At 52.9% G+C, this 17359-nt stretch overlaps 7 protein-coding genes across 7 annotated transcripts; 4 read left to right on the top strand and 3 right to left on the bottom strand.

The window, feature by feature from the left end:
* Nucleotides 1-1913: 1913 nt before the first annotated feature.
* On the top strand, nucleotides 1914-3660 carry sdnE-3 (Cytochrome P450 monooxygenase sdnE; the record flags this gene model as incomplete). Its single annotated transcript, XM_032026996.1, has 4 exons — nucleotides 1914-2136; nucleotides 2282-2817; nucleotides 2869-3440; nucleotides 3489-3660. The coding sequence occupies 4 exons, from the start codon at nucleotides 1914-1916 to the stop codon at nucleotides 3658-3660; spliced, it is 1503 nt and encodes a 500-aa protein (XP_031876601.1).
* A 197-nt stretch (nucleotides 3661-3857) lies between these two features.
* On the bottom strand, nucleotides 3858-4164 carry CGGC5_v016485 (uncharacterized protein; the record flags this gene model as incomplete). Its single annotated transcript, XM_032026994.1, has 2 exons — nucleotides 3858-3864; nucleotides 3929-4164. 2 exons carry the CDS (start codon nucleotides 4162-4164, stop codon nucleotides 3858-3860), a joined length of 243 nt encoding a protein of 80 aa, XP_031876592.1.
* A 751-nt stretch (nucleotides 4165-4915) lies between these two features.
* On the bottom strand, nucleotides 4916-6361 carry PBY1-1 (putative tubulin--tyrosine ligase PBY1; the record flags this gene model as incomplete). The annotated part of the gene is made up of 1 exon (XM_032026993.1): nucleotides 4916-6361. One exon carries the CDS (start codon nucleotides 6359-6361, stop codon nucleotides 4916-4918), a length of 1446 nt encoding a protein of 481 aa, XP_031876591.1.
* A 1548-nt stretch (nucleotides 6362-7909) lies between these two features.
* Nucleotides 7910-9215, top strand: CGGC5_v016487 (uncharacterized protein; the record flags this gene model as incomplete). The annotated part of the gene is made up of 3 exons (XM_066153525.1): nucleotides 7910-8200; nucleotides 8252-8821; nucleotides 9162-9215. 3 exons carry the CDS (start codon nucleotides 7910-7912, stop codon nucleotides 9213-9215), a joined length of 915 nt encoding a protein of 304 aa, XP_066007205.1.
* Nucleotides 9216-10373: 1158 nt separating this feature from the next.
* CGGC5_v016488 (mitochondrial 37S ribosomal protein bS21m) lies at nucleotides 10374-11267 on the bottom strand (the record flags this gene model as incomplete). Its single annotated transcript, XM_032026991.1, has 3 exons — nucleotides 10374-10762; nucleotides 10833-10992; nucleotides 11049-11267. 3 exons carry the CDS (start codon nucleotides 11265-11267, stop codon nucleotides 10374-10376), a joined length of 768 nt encoding a protein of 255 aa, XP_031876590.1.
* A 342-nt stretch (nucleotides 11268-11609) lies between these two features.
* Nucleotides 11610-14430, top strand: usp107 (U1 snRNP-associated protein usp107; the record flags this gene model as incomplete). The annotated part of the gene is made up of 8 exons (XM_032026990.1): nucleotides 11610-11631; nucleotides 11683-11769; nucleotides 11821-13880; nucleotides 13934-13976; nucleotides 14075-14154; nucleotides 14224-14300; nucleotides 14340-14356; nucleotides 14420-14430. The coding sequence occupies 8 exons, from the start codon at nucleotides 11610-11612 to the stop codon at nucleotides 14428-14430; spliced, it is 2397 nt and encodes a 798-aa protein (XP_031876589.1).
* Nucleotides 14431-15555: 1125 nt separating this feature from the next.
* On the top strand, nucleotides 15556-16654 carry GNT1-0 (Glucose N-acetyltransferase 1; the record flags this gene model as incomplete). The annotated part of the gene is made up of 2 exons (XM_032026988.1): nucleotides 15556-15783; nucleotides 15836-16654. The coding sequence occupies 2 exons, from the start codon at nucleotides 15556-15558 to the stop codon at nucleotides 16652-16654; spliced, it is 1047 nt and encodes a 348-aa protein (XP_031876587.1).
* Nucleotides 16655-17359: the final 705 nt, after the last annotated feature.

Below are 17359 nucleotides of genomic sequence, written 5' to 3' on the forward strand. Positions count from 1 at the left end.
AGATGAGAAATGGCAATCTCGTTGCCGGTGTTTGCAACGGTGGTTTTGCGTTTCTTCCCCTTCGTCTTGACTGTTGTCCATTCGATTACACACTCGGTTCAGGGGTCTGCGGGAGTTCGTCGGGTAGTTTCCTGTTGCCTTTTTCAGCTGGCGCCTAGCGACCGAATACGAACACGTCAAACCCAGCAGTCTCCTGACGAGAGCGTCAAGTCTAACTCTGAAGTTGAGAGCGGGCGCCAAGTCCTGCTCCCCAGAAGCAAAACTACCACCCTTTCCCGCAATCTGCGACTCTTTTTGGATCATCTACAGGAACCCCCATCTCGCGATTTGCAAAGTAAGAGCATTTGAGCATTGTCGTGGTCAATCTCACGAAAGCGAGAACAGGAGGACTATGCTTCTTTTTCCGCGGCTTCCACGCAAACGTGCAACAAGGTTCATTTGAGTGAAACGAACGCTTGTTATTCCACACTGACCGGAGAAGCGACTCTAGATCCCCAGGCGGTCCTCCGGTTTCATCCCGTTGTGCCTCGGGATGATCATCAACTGACTAGACGCCAAAACCGGACCGGCAAACCGACCTGGTAGAGCCGGGGGCCAGTTGCGCCCGTTGCCAAGGCGGCTGCGGTTGTTGGGCTTATATGAAATCGACTCTGCAAACGCAGGAATCCGTCTGGAGATAGTCTGGCCTGTAAATTGTCTGGCCTGAAGATGGATCGACGTGAGTACAGTACCCGTTGGTAACTGGAATACAGCTGCACCGCAGTCGGCGCAATCTTTACCGCTCCGAGGTCCTCAGGGGTATCTGAATCCATCTGGCGGTGCGGATGTTGTCTTGCTTTTCTCACACGTTATTGTGCAATGAACAATCGTGTTCCTAGCGTATTCTCACTATCAACGTTTACTGTTCGGTCATCGCAAAGTGGCCCCCGCTTCACACTCTGGATTGCCTCTTGCTTCGAGTCTTCGACAGCCTATTTGACGCTAATCCACGAAGTTCAGTTCATGGAAAAGCCACTAAACGACTGTCTCTATTGATGACGATGCTAGGCAAACGATAGTGGCATGCGAGCATATTGACATGGGGGGTCATACGATCGATGTTCCGGCTCATCTCCAAACTACAAGGTATCAAGAGATGGGTTCGGAGGTTGAAATGCTAGGGAAAGTTGAGGCAAATAACCCGCTTACTGCTTACCTTGCATCCCTTGACGAGCAGATGTGTATAGCACCGTGATGCTGCAATGAAGGACCCCTGGACAGATTAAACCGACCACTGCTAACGTATTTCACTAGCAGGACATAGCTTGTGTCTCCAACTATTTATTCAATATTGTGCCCACGACTCTGACCCATCGACCCAGCTTTCCTCTGTGCTGCAAAGCAACTACAATACCTGGGGAGCCTATTCACATAGCACCTATCGTGCAGCCCCTGTAGTCCCACACAACAACGATTCGAGGTCTTCCTGAGTCGGCAATAAGACAATCAGCCCTGCGGTAGGGTGCTGCTGAGATGCAGTGCAAGGAGCCCGTTTACACAATGGAGTATTTCGGAAAGCGGTGCCATGCTCAACGCCAAGAATACTCGTCCGCGGAGAATGCTCCGAATTTGGACGCTCCTCGCGACCTCGCCTGGAGCTGTGTAGCCTCTGGACCAATAAAGGTGCCGTGATTCGTTAGCAAGACGGGAATCCCTTCAACGGGTCCGGCCCGGGGCCACGGACAGGGAAGGTGAGGTTGCATCCGGTTGCAGCTAGCTTCAATTAGCGCCAGAGACAGCACCATCGCTGCGCCCAGGATGATGGAGACAGGGTGATCAGAAGCAGGCGCGTTCCCATCGCATCCGCCGTCGTTTCTGAGAGTGTTTTCTCTCAAACACACCCGAAAACCAGCATTGCGCGAAGCGCACTCATCATGGCGCCCCTACTGATAACATCAGCCTCGTACTTTGGAACCGCAGTGGTTCTTTTGCTCGCTTATACAGCATGCATCGCCATCTATCGCGTGTTTCTCTCCCCGCTAGCAAAGTTTCCAGGCCCCAAATTAGCAGCTCTCTCGTCGTGGTACGAGTTCTACCATGATGTCGTCCAACCCGGCAAGTTTACGACTCATATTCAAGACCTTCATCGGAGATATGGTATGTGCATGCCTTCAAGGTCGTTGTTGATAGTGCGAGAATGATGAGCTGGCTGGTCTGGCCACACCTTTTCAATGCATTCGTGCCACAGTCCATCAGCAGGACTATCCCGCCGGTGGAAAAGCTAGCTCCTGACGCATATCAGGGCCAATCCTTCGTATCTCGCCCACAGAACTGCATATAGATGATCCGTCGTATTTCGACACTCTCTATACTCGCGCCGGTCGTCGTGACAAGTATGACTTCATGGCTGGCCGATTCGGGTTCTCAACCGACAGCTTCTCGACATCTCCGCACGAGTTGCATAAGATTCGCCGCAAAGCGCTAAGCCCGTTCTTCGCGGCAAGCAAAATAGTCGAATTCGAATCCGTCATCAAGACGAAAGTCGATGATCTCTGCCGCAAACTGGCCGCGTCTGCCGATGGTGAGGTCGTCAAGCTTGACCGTGCTTTCGTCGCATTGACCACAGACACCATTACTCAGTACGCTTTTGGTGAGTCGTATGACCATCTTGACTCGCCCGGCTTCGAGAAGACGCTCTACGAGGCTTTCCGTACAATTCAAAGCGTCGGCGCCCTTGGGCAGCAATTTCCCTCTGTTTTCAAGATATTGAATGCGCTCCCGCTCTGGTTCGTGAAAGCAACACAGCCGGAAATCATGCCCATAGTCACTTTGAGACAGGTGAGTTGAGGTATCGCTTCGTGAGGAACCGGCTCTGACAGCATACCGCAGAGTATGAGAGCTCGAATCGCCGAGATCCGTGCCGGGAGCAATGACACAGCAACAAAGATAGATCATGCCAACATCTTTTACGAAGTCATCCACAGCGACCTCCCAGACTCAGAAAAGACGGATACTCGGCTTGGAGACGAGGCACAGCTGATGGTTGCAGCGGGCCTTATTACGACTTCTTGGGCTCTCGCGGTGGCCACATTCCACTTTGCGAGTAAGCCAGACATCCCAGCACGGATGCGGGCAGAGCTTGCTGCCGCTGGGTGGCCCATTGGATGGCAGAAACTCGAGAAATTGCCCTTCTTGAATGCCTGTGTACTAGAATCAGTCCGACTCTCCCACGGCGTTGTGACGCGGGATCCTCGACTTGCCCCTGATACGGAGTTGAAATATGGTGAATGGACCATTCCAAGAAATACACCGGTCTCGATGACTACCGTTGACGTCTTGATGAACGCCGACTTATTTCCCGAACCGACGTCATTCATCCCGGAACGCTGGATGGCGAAGCCGGAGCTCCAGCGGTACTTTGTTGCATTTGGCAAAGGGTCACGGCAATGTTTGGGCATCAAGTAAGCAAAACTCTTCGTATAGACTATCACATCTAACTGGATTATTAGCTTGGCGTTGGCGGAACTCCACATTGCGATCGCCCAAGTCTTTGCGCGGTTCGACTTTGAGCTGTTCGAGACAGAGGAATCAGACGTGCGAATGGCCCACGCGTGGCTCGCCCCTTATCCGAAACTGGACTCAAAAGGTGTCAGAGCGAAAGTACGGGAATATAGCATCTAGTCGCCCGCAAGACCAAGTTGATCAAAACATTGAAGACGACGAATCCGAGCAGTGGTACAAGAGCAGGTCGAGGACGACGAATTGTCACAAAGAGCAAGTAGTCTCGCGGTAATCGGAAGGAAAAGAGGATGTATTTCCCGTCCAACATTGATGACTGTTTCTACCGAAATCTCCGCATGACAGGGTGAATTTCAATTTCAGCTACTGTAGGAGATGTCAGAACCTGTGTCATACTCTAAACTTTCCGAGTTTTCCTGAGATAACTTACAAGGTAGCTCCTGAAGCATCAGAACAGACAGCCTTTCCAGAAACTGCAACACACTGCCCTTGGCCATTGTCGAGAAGTCTTGTTCCGTTCGGAAGATTGGGATCAACATCTGTGCCAGCGAGGTCTTGAAGGGCTTTGCGGTCGGCTCTTTGTTGTTCTCTGCTCCCACCGCGTTGAGGAGCGGCAGCTGCGAGACCGAGAATGGCAGTAAGAACAAGAGGAATAGAGAACTTCATTTTTACAAGTTCTAAAAATGATACTGTAAAAACAGAATGTGAGATTAAAGAGAATCGGCCGGCCGAGAACTGAGACTAAGCTAGTATATCACACAGATGGAATGCACAAAGACAAGAACCGAAACCTTTCTGGTTGTTGAAGGCTTATTTATACGAGAGCTGACAGCTCTTGGAATGAACCCTCAGTATATGTGACTTTGTTTAAGATGGGATGGCATTCGGCTTTGGCCGATGTCATGAACTTGACAGGAGGCCCCTGCCTCTCCGCGGCCAAGTTGACTCCTGTCACAGACCCGAGACAACCCCACTGGTAACGCACCTTAACAGAGGTCGTATGACAAGTAAAACTCGGCCGCGAACCCAATTAGGCTTCGAAGTATTGTTCAAAAACCAAAATCAGCTGCGACGTTTTGTCACTGGCGAAATTCCCTCGCTCGCCTTATGATCGACACTTCATGTTTGACGCCGTAGCGAGGAGTTTCACAGACGATCAATGATCTCCAGATAATCAGGCGGGGGATCAATTGGATCAAGCTTGAATTTATGATACAACTTATAGAGTGGATTTTGGCTTCTAGAATGTTTTGAATCCGGGGTCGCCGGATCTTTGGGCTCCTCTCTCCAATCGACATTCAATAATGCCCTGACAACCGCAACATGGCCTTCGCGAATCCCTGAGAGCGTTCGTGTCTTTGCAAAGTGCCCAAACCCCATTGTCACATGCCGGAAACGCCTGCTTCTCACCCGGAATTTAAATCTCTGGCAGAATCTCCGTAATGTTGCTCTTAGCCAGCTTGTCGGTCTCGTCCAAAACTTGAATCATTCGTTTCTTCGCAAGGGCATTGCATTCTTCCTCAAGTTTGGCGTTGCCCATATGCTCCATGGCGATGTAAATGACGGATTCCATGAGGCGCATGGCCAAGGGGCCAGCCATTCCAACGTCATAGAATGCTGGCGTCTCGTTCACTTCTAAAAGCCACGCAGTGCCATCCGTGTCAATGAGGAAATCGACGGCGAAGAGCTCAAAACACTTATCCACCGTTGTGAACTTATCCGCCATGGTGTGGGCTGCACCACGAAATAGCTCAGCCGAGGTGTGACAAATCTGTTCAAAGACGCTTGCTTTCCAGTCACCAGGCAGCAAGTCGTCTGGAGCCGACCAGAAGTCTCTCATCGATTGCTTGTTTATAAAAACATCTTCGTCTTGAAGGGCGGTGTTGGTCAGAGATGACTTGAGACTGGGGTTCAGCCAAGGGGGCTCATAGTCCTCCCCGGCCAATAATGCGAGCATCTCCTTGAAGACGTAGACCTTGAGACGGCCCATTGCAAGGACGTAGGCTCGAGCATGCCATTTTCTCTTCTCCATTGGCGGGATGTGAACGATGTATCTTTGAGCCACGAACTCGCGCATCTGGGCCGAGGGAATTCTGCCTCCCTCTTTGAAGACATACTGCGGCTTCGGGGCTCTTTGAATCCCGTCCTTATGCTCCTTCAAGGCCAACCCTCCAGTTGCCGTTACGAGTGCGTCCAAGGTGTCGAGCCCAGGCGTCGACAGGGTTGGATAAAAGCCTTCAGAGTTGTCGCGGGTGGTGTCATTTTCCGACTTGCCATTGGCTTCAAGCATGGCTTGGTAGCTGAGATCGCTCTCGTCATCTTCATCAATCTCGTATTCCGCGAGCTCGAGATGGCTGGCAAGCTCCTCCATCGTACTAAACAGTCGAATACCAGCACCGCAGTCAACCAGTGCCGGTTTCAAGATCCACCACTCACGCTCTGAGGCTGGTTTGTCCTCGTTGTCTTCCAGCGAGGACAAAAGCGTGAGGTCGTCAGCCGCAGTCAAAGCATCGTCGACATATTCGGCATAGTCAAGAGACAACCGGACTGTCAACGGGACACACTTTTTGAGAATGCTTTCCGGTCTCTTGGCCGTCCAGAAGTCAACGACTCTGGCGAGATAGTCCTTCCGAGCAAGCGCATCGCTGTTCGGGTAAGCGTTGATCAGAGCCTTTTCAGCAGTGTTCAGAGCGGCGAAGTTGCGGTTGAGTGCCCACCCATCGCAGAACTGAAAGACTGTTGAAGCGTCCGAAGGAAAGTCGTCAAAGTCGTCGATGAAGATGGCATCGGGCACATGGTTTCGGATGAAAGACTTTATGTGTTCCCCCAGCCAAGGGGCTGCTGGCTGAATATAAACGTGCATTTCGTGAGAGAATGGCGTCGCAGCAAGGTTGACACTTTTCAACGAAAGTAGCTGTCTATCTCAGGTGGTAGTGATGCTTGCCGGGGGATTGTGTAATGGACGGCTCGAGATTCCATATGACTGGCTGGCGATTGTGGTATCACAGGCAGCTCCCGAAGCTGCAAACAATAGTTAATCATCAGGGCAGAAGAGGCCTCGGTCTGAGACGGAGGAATCACCGAATAAATATGATTTGAGCGGTCACTCATCCAATTGTATGCCCGGCTAGGGCGGTTTGAAAATCGAGAGGATTGTTTGCTGTTGGAGTGGCCAAGATGTGTGCCAAGCTGAGTTGCTGGATACCTATTACCTAACAAACCTGGAATCTTCACATTCATTATTTCTATTAGACATTTCTCACCAAATAAACGTAATTCATATCGAGAATACATCGAATGACATGACCACAATTTCGATCCCAACGCGATGACCTGCCATTCTGCTGACTTGATCCTTGAAGTTGTCGTTGCATTCAGACCCAGAAGATGCAGAATCCGATGCATATGCGTGTTTGAAGCCCAGGAAGAAAATCAGTTACGTTTTGATAACCAATTCGCGATCAAATACATCAAATCACTGGCACCAACGAATCACGATTAGAAGGAACGTTAGGCTAGCGTTGTCTCTTCATGCCCTATCGTTGCTTTCGCACGCAACGACAATACTTCCGGGTCTAGAGACCAGCATTTGCTGGATGGATAGAGAAATCCGAATCCTAGGCCAGAGATTGTCGCATTCATGAAGAATATACTCTTCTGCTCTATTGAAGGTAGAGCAGGGTGACTTTCGGTGTTGAGTATTTGGCAGGGTCCGGCGGCCAACAGCGTCGTATGCGAAAGTGGTTGCCAGGTTTCTAGGGGAGAGGCCGAGTAGCTTTCTCATGCGCAATCATGCGAATCGCATACTGTATGGCATGACGTGAATGAAATCAAGTAGTCACTCTCTGCGAGGTTTTGATGCCGCCAAACCTTCGCGTCCAGAACACTGAAATCGGGTTGGGATGTTCAATAGCGCGTCGCGACGGAAGAGCTGATGCCAGGGCAACGCTGCAGGCTGGATCAGGCAAAGTTGGGCGGATAGCTGCCAATCGGGCGTCTGCCATCGACTTAGGAGCCGGTATTTTGGCACAGACATGCGCTAGAAATTGGCCGTTTGACAGGTCCTCTGTTAAAGCTGTACAAGCTGCGGCCGCTTCACCGAGGTGAGACCAGCGTAGGCTTGGTGGGGCCGCGGTGAGTCGTCACACCTGGGCAGGTGCCCGACTAACAGCGACCTGGGGATCCTTGACCGCTAACTTGCAAGGCAGTCGAGGCAGCTGCTGGGCTGATCCCTCCACCGCCGTTTCTCCCCACCATCAACACAACGAATGCGATTCCTGCAATCGGCGTCAATTCAATGCGACACGCGCCTGCTAAAACCACCCACCCCCCCTTTTTCTTCGACGACTTCGGCCAAGACAAGATTCAACTCTGATCTCTCGAAACCGCCTTCACGCAGCAAAATGTCGTCATGGCGACTCTGCCGCCCAATTCTCTGCTTGCCCGATCCCGGCAACCGCGCGCCGTCCCGCCAGCAAAGGCTTCGGGCGCATCTGTGACCACCTCTGTAGCTCCGCCGCCCAATGCTACCTCCAATGTCAATCTGTTTCTCACCAATCTTCGTCTGCTCGACTTTCCTTCCTACCCTGATTGGCCCGACTTCGACGCCCAAACTTTCACGGTGCAGAAGAAGCGCATCCAGTGCGTAGAATGGACGCTTTACCAGCTCTTCGTGCTCTGGGACCCGGAAGAGGCGCGAAATGTACGTCAACAACCGCCCTCCTTTGAACCTTACTGACCCTCTATGCTGCAGAAGCTTCAGCCCTTTTTCCCTCCTCGAGACCATGTCCAATCCTTGAATCTGCGTGCCGCCCTCTTACGAAGCCTCGAGCAGGCCAAAAAGACCGGAGTTCTTGGCCGCGATGCCGTCGTACGCAAGACAATGTTGGATGAGTGCAGGGGTGAACGGCTAGAAGAGGTCCTTGCTGTCTTTTCCTCGGCTGTTCTCAAAAAGATGGTTGCAGAAGTTGCCGAAGCTGAGGGAGAATACCCCGCTATTGCTCAACAACTGGCACTGGAAAATCGTGGATACAGCGCTGAACGCGCTGAGCTGGTGACACTGGCTCTTGCTCATAAGGTATCCATTAGACATGCGATGCGAAGAAAGGATGCAGCGAGGCAACGATACCGTGGCCTCGCCGAGCTGCTGCATCTCAAGGAACAGAACATTGCGCACCGGAAAGAGCAGATCAAGGCTGCACGAGAGCAGTCGAAACATAAAGACATCTCGGACGATGTGAAGCTGGATACCTGGAGAACGGTCCGCAACAACTGGGCTGGAAACGAACAGTGGATGGAGACCTTGCTTTACGGTGATGCAAATGTGCGAAAAGATGGCGTATTGACAGCACCTTTCGATCGAGTTTGGAGGCGTCTGCAGTCCGGTCGTCTTGCCGAGCTGGAAGACCACGGGAAAGGTCTGCTGGAGCAACTCGACGGCCGGGTGAAGACCCAAAAGGAGAGACTAGCGAAATGGCAGCATTTCCGACAAAACATGTTTGGCGACCAGCCACTAGCTCCTACTCCCTCGACGTCCCGCCCAGCAAAATCTAAACGAGGTATCGATCTCGGTTTCGACAAGCATGAGAGCCTCCGCCTTGGACGAATGAGCCCAAGAAAGCAGCTTGCGAGAAGGACACCCCATTTGACCTCTGACTATGCAGATTTACTCGACGGATGCGAAAGGGACCTGGCCCAGGTGGGCGCTCAACCAGTGATCAACTTCACCGAAATGTTTGGGCCGCCACGATCCCATCGCCTAGGCCAACCAGAGCGGCCCGAAACAATTTCGGGCGCGAGGGAGAGTCTCGGGGAGGAAACAGTATCCGAGCTGAGCGAGCTGGAGGACGATGGCCACGTTTTGCAACATGCTCCGCGGCGGCCCTCGACACACGATGTAGCACCGCCATCACGACGCCTTGGGCGACCGTCTCTCCAGCTCTCGGAAGAGGCCAAACGCCATGTCGAGTTACCGCGGCCACTTCCAAGCCCTCCAGTGCTCCCCCCGGACACACACGACGAGCTATCTATACCCCCACCGACTCCGCCACTACCAGAGGAGGATCAACTCACCCAAAAGATTCCAAGCCGATCCCCTAGTCCTCTACCGTTAGCGGCGGAACAGCCAGTTATTTCTTTTGACAGTGAAGAAGACATACCTGAACCAGAACCCCCGAAATCACCCACACAGGAATTGGCAGACCAAATTCTTGACGACATACACAATGCTTCTCCTTCTCCCGTCAAACGTCCGAAACCTAGACATACGTTATCTCTTGCGGAACGAACCAGGTTGTCCATGGCGCGGTCTTCACGTGGGGTACGGTATGATCCGGACGATGACGAGGATGAAACCTTGTCCTTACGACCTCTATCAACACCCAGCAAACACAATGAAGACCTTACGATCAGCATTACAGACGAAGACGATTTAATGTCTCGTACACGACGAAGCATGGCAGGTTTTGAGGCTGCCCGCCAGAAGGCACAGCTGGATCGACAAAGGTCACTGAAGAAATCTCGGGCGCGGGCAAGGACGGAAGGCAGCCAATTCCCTGTCGTTGAAGAGGAAACGATAGAATTGGACCCGGACGCGTCCATCCTCGCAGAAGAGTTGATGGCTAAGGAGGATATGGAGGCGGTTTTTAGGAGTCGGCCAAGGATCAAGACCAGCCCAGCTCCCTCGCCTTCGAGAAGACCTCTCGAGGCCGAAGATGTATAGTGACTTAGATATGTTTCATGACCCATACATAATACATTTGAGCTTCTGTATTGAGAAAGCTCTATGATTGCTAAATGTTGTACACTCCAAGGCTGCTTGGGCAATTCCGTTTCTTCGCAACTCATGGGCCAGACCATTTTACAGCTTCGAAGATTTACCAGCCCTGGTTTGTTAGCTCCTGCACTCGACGCACTGTCGCGACGAAACCCTCCTTATATCGCTTTATCGATCTCTCCCTCCTGAGCCTCTTGCGTCTCATTCCTGGACGCTCGTGAAACTTCTGCCCGTGCCAAAGGGACTTGATCCTGTTCCTCTTGGTTGAGACATCGAGGGCCTTCATTGCGGCGGAAAAGTCGCGGGAGCCGGTGACGTGGATTGTGCGGCCTGTTTGCGGGCGAGTTCGGAGCTCGATCTCTTGCTGACCAGCGGCGTGGTGCTTCATCATGAAGTCGTCGGAGTCCATGGCGATGAGTTGAGAGATATCGAAGTTTGAGGAAGTGGCATCGTACGCGAAAGGAGTGTGGGGCTTCTTTTTGGCGGCTGCTGTCGGAGAGGACGATGTCGAGGAGGCCGTCGTCGATGATTGGGGGTTCTCTGCGAGGGGACCTTTCACGCCGAACAGAGACTCGTTGTTGAACAAAGTGCGGGATGTCGAGAAAGTACGTGGCTGTAGCCATAGAGGCTGGCTGGCCAGCTGTGATGATCGTAGTGAAGTGTTGCGGAGGGAGCATGAGGTGAGCAGTCTCCTGCTCAAAAGCCCGATTTCGGACGCCCTGAAGATGTAAGGATTAGTGAATGTTTGATCAATGGCACGAGTTCGTGGTCCTACATGGCGATTAGACACTCTACCAAGCGGGAGAGCACACTGCTGGAGGCTGGCGTGGGTTGCGCAGAATGGCAAAATGTCACCACCGACGAGCTCGACCGCGAAGATTTCCTCGAAAATGCGAAAGTTGCTGAGGTACGTACCGGACCTCCCGCAGTGCCCGCCGCTCGGACAGGAGCTCACTCGGATAAGCGTGTCGCCGTACTCCCGCCCGCTCCACATATTGGACCAATCAGAGACCAGTCGCGAGACCAAGCCTGCTTCGCGTTGGCCTCGCGCCGAATTTTGAATGTTCGACCCAGAGCTTCTGGAGCTCAAGTCGTCATTGTCGTCCTCGTCTTCGTTTCCGTGCTCGACCTGGTCCCCCCTCCGCCTTCACCATACTCTGCGCCTGCCGCCCGACCTTACGGATAGATCAAGTCCTAGCAATCTCTACCTGCAGCCGGCTTCGATCGCGACACGAGGTAGCAGCGACTACTACTAGACCCTCGAATTACTTACGGATTGCGGATTGACACACCGACCGAGCGACATTCAATTAGCAACCACTCGCATTGCATCGTCATGTCGTACAACCCGTACGGAGGTATGCATTCGTAGCTCTCGAATTCAAAATTGCACTCACTCAATCTCTCAGCAGGAAACCCTTACGGGCCTCCCCCGAGCTATGGCGGCTTCCCGGGATCCAACGCCGCGCCTGGCATGGCTCCTCCACCTGGTCTAGGTTTGGGATACCAAGCTGCGCCATCGAGTTCCTACGCTGACCGATATTCAGGCCCTCCGCCAGGCATGTCTTCCGCTCCGGGAATGGCACCACCTCCCGGTGTCCAGCAATCCAACAACGCACAAGCTAACCGACAAAGCGGCCTGCCGCCTAACTTCCAAGCTCCCGCGAACCTCCCCAACATCAACTTCAGCGCACCCGTCATCCGTCTGGGAACCATAGGCGCTAAGCCAGGTGCCCCTGAATCGGGAAGGAAGGACAGCAATACGCCAAGCGGTGGAAGACAAGGACTTGGTATGGACCGTGGCTTTGACCAGTCAAGAGCCGCTGCTCGAGAGCACATGCAATCGCTCGTCCCTCCGACCAGCGAAGAGAAGTTGCGCACATTATTTGTCCACAAGATTCCAGACGGAGTTGGTGGCGACGAAGGTATCGAGAGAATCTTGAATGCCGTTGGCAAGCTCCGGAGATGGGATGCCGCAACATCAGTTCTGTCTGATGGAAAAGGCGCCAAATTTGGCTTTGCTCAATACGAAGACGCCGACTCCTTTTCGACGGCTGCCGATCTTTTGCAGGACACCGAAGTTCCTCTCAAACGCCAGAGCCCAGCGGAAGCGCCATCTGCAGATGACGACAAGTTCGAAGGAGTCGAAATGGTAAAGCTCCAGGTTACGGTCGACCCTAACTCTCTGAAGTACATCGAATCCTACAAAGAGGGCAGAGGTGATGACAGCGGTGCCGATTCAAGGACCCAGGCTGCGAAAGACGCCCTGCGGCACGTAATTCGAGACCTCGTTTACCCAAAGACCGCAACGAACATCGATGGCGAAGGTGATGTTGCTATGGGCAACTCCGGTGAAAACGTCGAGGTTGTCAATATTCCTCTAGCTCAAGATGACGAACTCGCAGACATTCCCGCTGAGATGCGGGAGGTTGTCGCCGCAGAGATCGCTGCGTTCCGAGAGCGTAGCAACAAGCGGGACATGGAGCGTCTGAAGCGCGAAGAGGAGATGGAAGAGATGGAACGAAACCGCAATGGCCCTTCCCGTCCATCCAGACTGGACTCACCACCTCCATCCAACTCGAATAACATTCCTGTTGGACCCCGTGGTGTCCCCAATGCTCCTTCTGGCCCCAGGGGCCAGAATGGCACCCGGACAACTTCTTTCGTCAATGGTGGCATCTCCAACACCGAGTTCTCAATTAACCGTGAGGACGAGGACACGGACGCTGATGACGAAGAACTGTATCAGCGAGAACTGTCTAAGCAAAAATCCGAAGACGAAAAGATGTATCTCGAAGCCGAACGCAAGTGGGTCAACAGAGAGCGGTCTAGAGCTGCAGCTCTGGAGCGTGAAAAGGAGCGCGAGCTCCAAGAAGAGGAGAGCTTGGAGAGGCGGGTGCAGGAGCAACTCGAAAGAGAGAAAGCTTGGGATGACGAGAGAGAAGCGTCTCGGAAGAACCATCTTTACTACCGTGATCATGCTGCATGGGTTAAAAAACGGCAGATCGAGAGAGCCGACGAACAGGCAAGAGACGAGGCAGATCGGAAAGCGGAGGAGGACGAGCAACGCAGAGAGGCTGCCGATATGGAGAAGGCGCGTGGTATTGCCGACTCATTCCTTGATCAGCAGGCCCAGGAGATGGAGCAACGCCAGCAAGCTACTGTTTCCGCCCCTGCGCCCTTCAAGTTGTCTCTTGGCGCTGCTGCTCAACGTTCTCAAGCCCAGCGTGCCGCACCGCAGCGGCGGACTGTTGCTGAAGTGGAAGGCCTCCTTGATGATGAAGAGCAAGACAGCACGGCCAAGAGGCAGCTGATTCCCATCCAGTTTGAACCCACTACTGCGGCGGATAAGATGACAGAGGAAGAGATCAGCAAGGCGGTTCGTGCACTCGCACAGGAGATCCCGTCCGAGAAGGAGGGATTGTGGAATTGGGCGGTGCAGTGGGAATACTTGGACGATGCGATCATCCGCGAGAAGCTTCGACCGTTTGTCGAGAAGAAGATTGTTGAGTATCTCGGCGTCCAGGAAGAGCTTTTGGTCGAGGTGGTGGAGGAGCATCTACGGAAGCACGCCAAACCTTCAGATCTGGTCGAAGAGCTTGTCCCAGTACGTGCATTAACCCCATATTTCCAGAATATTTCAGCTAACTTGACCAATAGGCTTTGGATGATGAGGCGGAGGATATGGTCAAGAAGCTGTGGCGTATGGTCATCTTCTTCACAGAAAGCGAGAAACGGGGATACCCAGCATAGTGTAGGCAAGCCCGGCATGATGTATTATACCAACTTTTTGGGGGGCAGCGTTAAACAGAATCGGTCCTGCTTCTCTACTCTTGGGCAGACTCGGCAATGATAAGGCGTGTCGACCTCTGAAACTAAAAGTGAGCGAAGATACTGTGGCTGCGCATCCCGCATTTGCAGAGATCATGGAGCTTACTCTGCCCATCCAGATGCATGATTCTTCGCCGCTGGATCAACAGCAGTCGAGGCCAGTTTTCTTCGTATGGAGACAAGATAGGGCAACTGAGTAGGTATTCTTTAACAACACCGCCATTGACGAGTGCAGATACTTACTAGTACACTGTGAGTTTGTAATGCTTGCCCGCACTCCGTTTCGATTGCTGCTGCTCACTTTTCATCCCGTAGCGACGAATTGATCTCAAATGTGCAATCAAAGACCAAACCGCCTCGACCGTTGGGCTGTTGTCAATGGTGCGGATGTCTCCCTCGGCTCCATTCGGAGTAGGCGACGGAAGCGAGAGATTGGTATCACGGTATCGTGGGGGAGCCATTCCATAGCGGGTCTTTGGCAGGTTAGCCTGTAGATCACTCAGCCCACGAAGCAGGGGTTTGTTCTTCTCCTCGGCTCACGGCACTGGCAGAAAGCTTCGCATCCATTATCCGTTACTCAATGATGTCACAAGGTGAAGACATGGGGTTGTCAGCTCAGCCCAGTGCATCGATTAGTGCAACAAGCGCGATTGCCTTGCGCTGCGGTCTTTTGCTTTCGTCGCAAGGCCCTTAGGATGAGCGGACATTTCGTCCGACAAGATGAATGGTTTGTCTTTTCTAAGTTTCTCTCTCTTATCGGAAATCCACACACCGAGATCGTCGCTCTTAATGCATCCTACGAATAATATCCGTCGATGGATACACTAGGTACAGTGGACTGTGGGACCCCCCCTTTGAGTCGTGTTGGGTCGCTTCATTTCACTTTAGTTTCGTCTATCATCATGTCTACCACGGTTGATCCCGACTCTTTTCTGGCTCACGAACCATGCCGAGCGTTCCCAAGATCTCCCAAGGCTTTTGGCTGGCCAATTGCGATTGAGTTGGAATCAGTCTCAGCCCACTCCGCACCAAAGTATGGTGTGCGCTAGTCACCGCCCAAGTCTTCCCCAAGACCCCAAGAGTCCCCAAGACACCCCGAAAAAGCAGTGGCCCCACCGGCCCAAGCATCCGATACGAGGTCAATTGGTGTTGCTGACTGCCTTGACCCTGGTTGAAGCCATACACAAGTGTCAGAATAGACGGCTTCGGGGTAGGCGGGATTCAGTTGCCGTGGGAGGCCCAGCCTCGTATAATTAGCTTTTCCTGCCAATCCTTCCACTTGCTATGCCGCCATGCCGCCAAGGGGAGCTTCCCTGTTGTCGCGAACCATTCCTTTGGGCTGAAAATGTGAGATAAAGCTCGCCGCCCGCATATGCTGTCGCACCAGAGTGCGCTGTCTGTCGTGCTGAAGAACCTCGGAGAAGCAATATGATCACCCCGCCGTGACGAACATGTTCATCCCATCGCTGAGACGTGCCGTTGCCGTCTCGTTGACGTGCGCCATCTTCGTCACTGTCCTCTTGACAAGCCACCAATTGAGTTGGGAACAAGACATCTTCGGCTCGTCTTATCTTGCGGGGAACGAGAGCCAACACACTCCTGCCGCGAAGTCGCAGGAACGCAGCTCGAAATTCGCATACGCGCAATATGCGACGGACTTGGATTATCTATGCAACGCTGTATGTTTTCACCATGTACTCTTCTGAGCGCAACCAGAGCTGACGATGCCAGGTCATCAACTTCAATCGCCTTCAGAAATTCGGCGCCGAAAATGACATGGTCTTGATTTTCCCCTCTTCATGGACGGAAGGGAAAAAGGCGGAGGCAAAAGCAATTCGCAGCATTCGTTCCAACCATCCCCGAGTCATTTTGAGGCCATTCGACTACGTCCGGATCTCCAAAACGAAAGCGAGCGCAACGTGGGCCGACAGTCTCAACAAGTTTCATGCCTTCGACCTTACCGAGTACGAGCGAGTCATGATATTCGACTCTGACAGCCAAGTGCTGAACAATATGGACTCTTTCTTTCAATCGCCCAGGGCCAGCGTGGCTGTCCCCCAAGCATACTGGTTGAACGAACCCGATGTGCCTGCAGCTGAACGGGTGCTCAGCTCGCATGTCATGCTTATCGAGCCGAACAAGACAACGCACGACAGACTCATCGAAGAATCGCTGTCGTCCGGAAAGCTCGATATGGATTTGGTGAACATTATGTTCAAGGATACGGCAAGCATACTGCCTCACCGTCGACTGGCCCTTCTGACGGGAGAGTTTCGCGATGATGACCATCAGAAGTACCTAGGCCAGCACGATGACAGTTGGGATCCGGTGGAAGAGGTGTCAAAGTCTTACCTGGTGCATTTCAGCGACTGGCCAATGCCAAAGCCTTGGAGACCGCGCACGAAGAAACAGTGGGAGGCTGCTCTCCCCGGTTGCCCAGAGAATGAGGTCACGACTGGTCATCGGCAATGCGCCAACCAAGACGTGTGGAGTGGGTTCTATGAGGACTACGATTCCGACAGAAAACGATACTGCAAGCGCTGGGGATGAACGAGTTCGGAATAACTCGGTGAACGAGTATATTCATACACTGTCCAGCCTACGGCATGCCTCTACGAGACCGGCAGATTCCGTTGTAGCTTGCGAGCCGCCGCATCGACGCCCTACGCCAGAGAAACGGGTACTCCGATGCAACCGCATGTATCATTTCATGCTCTTTCGGATGTCACCCCGGAGCATGTGCGCACAGCGGATTACATCCGTCAATCATGCTGAGTGCTGATGGATCACAGCCTCTTGTATGGTACAGGGTGATATTCTTGCCACTTGTTGCTCCGACGAATGCCTGTGGGCAACAATACCTAACGTCTGTACATCGGAATTGATTGTATCAGAAAAATCGGAAGAATTAGCGCGCCGTTGGGAGGATATTGATCGACGCAGCCCTCTATGAGGCCCAAGGGCAAGGGGCAGAGACCCAGCCGAATGGATGAACTGCTTCGTGGGGGGTTTGCAGCGAGTGTCGTAGCCATGCCGGCATTTGTGTATGTTGCGGATATCGCTCTTGGCCTTGAGTGGCTCGGCGGGAAGGCGGTATTGGAAGTACACTGCCGAGGGAAGCACGCCATATGCGTGTGGATGTTGTCAAGGCCTGGGATTGACGCTGGGAAGCATTTTCAGGGTCCAACTCCGATGAGTGCTCTCGGAATGATGGAGCTATCAAAAACCATCCTACCTTAGACCCAAAATATTAAA

This window comes from Colletotrichum fructicola (assembly GCF_000319635.2).
Source record: "Colletotrichum fructicola Nara gc5 chromosome Unknown KSG_Nara_v1_contig10, whole genome shotgun sequence".
NCBI lineage: Eukaryota > Fungi > Ascomycota > Sordariomycetes > Glomerellales > Glomerellaceae > Colletotrichum > Colletotrichum fructicola.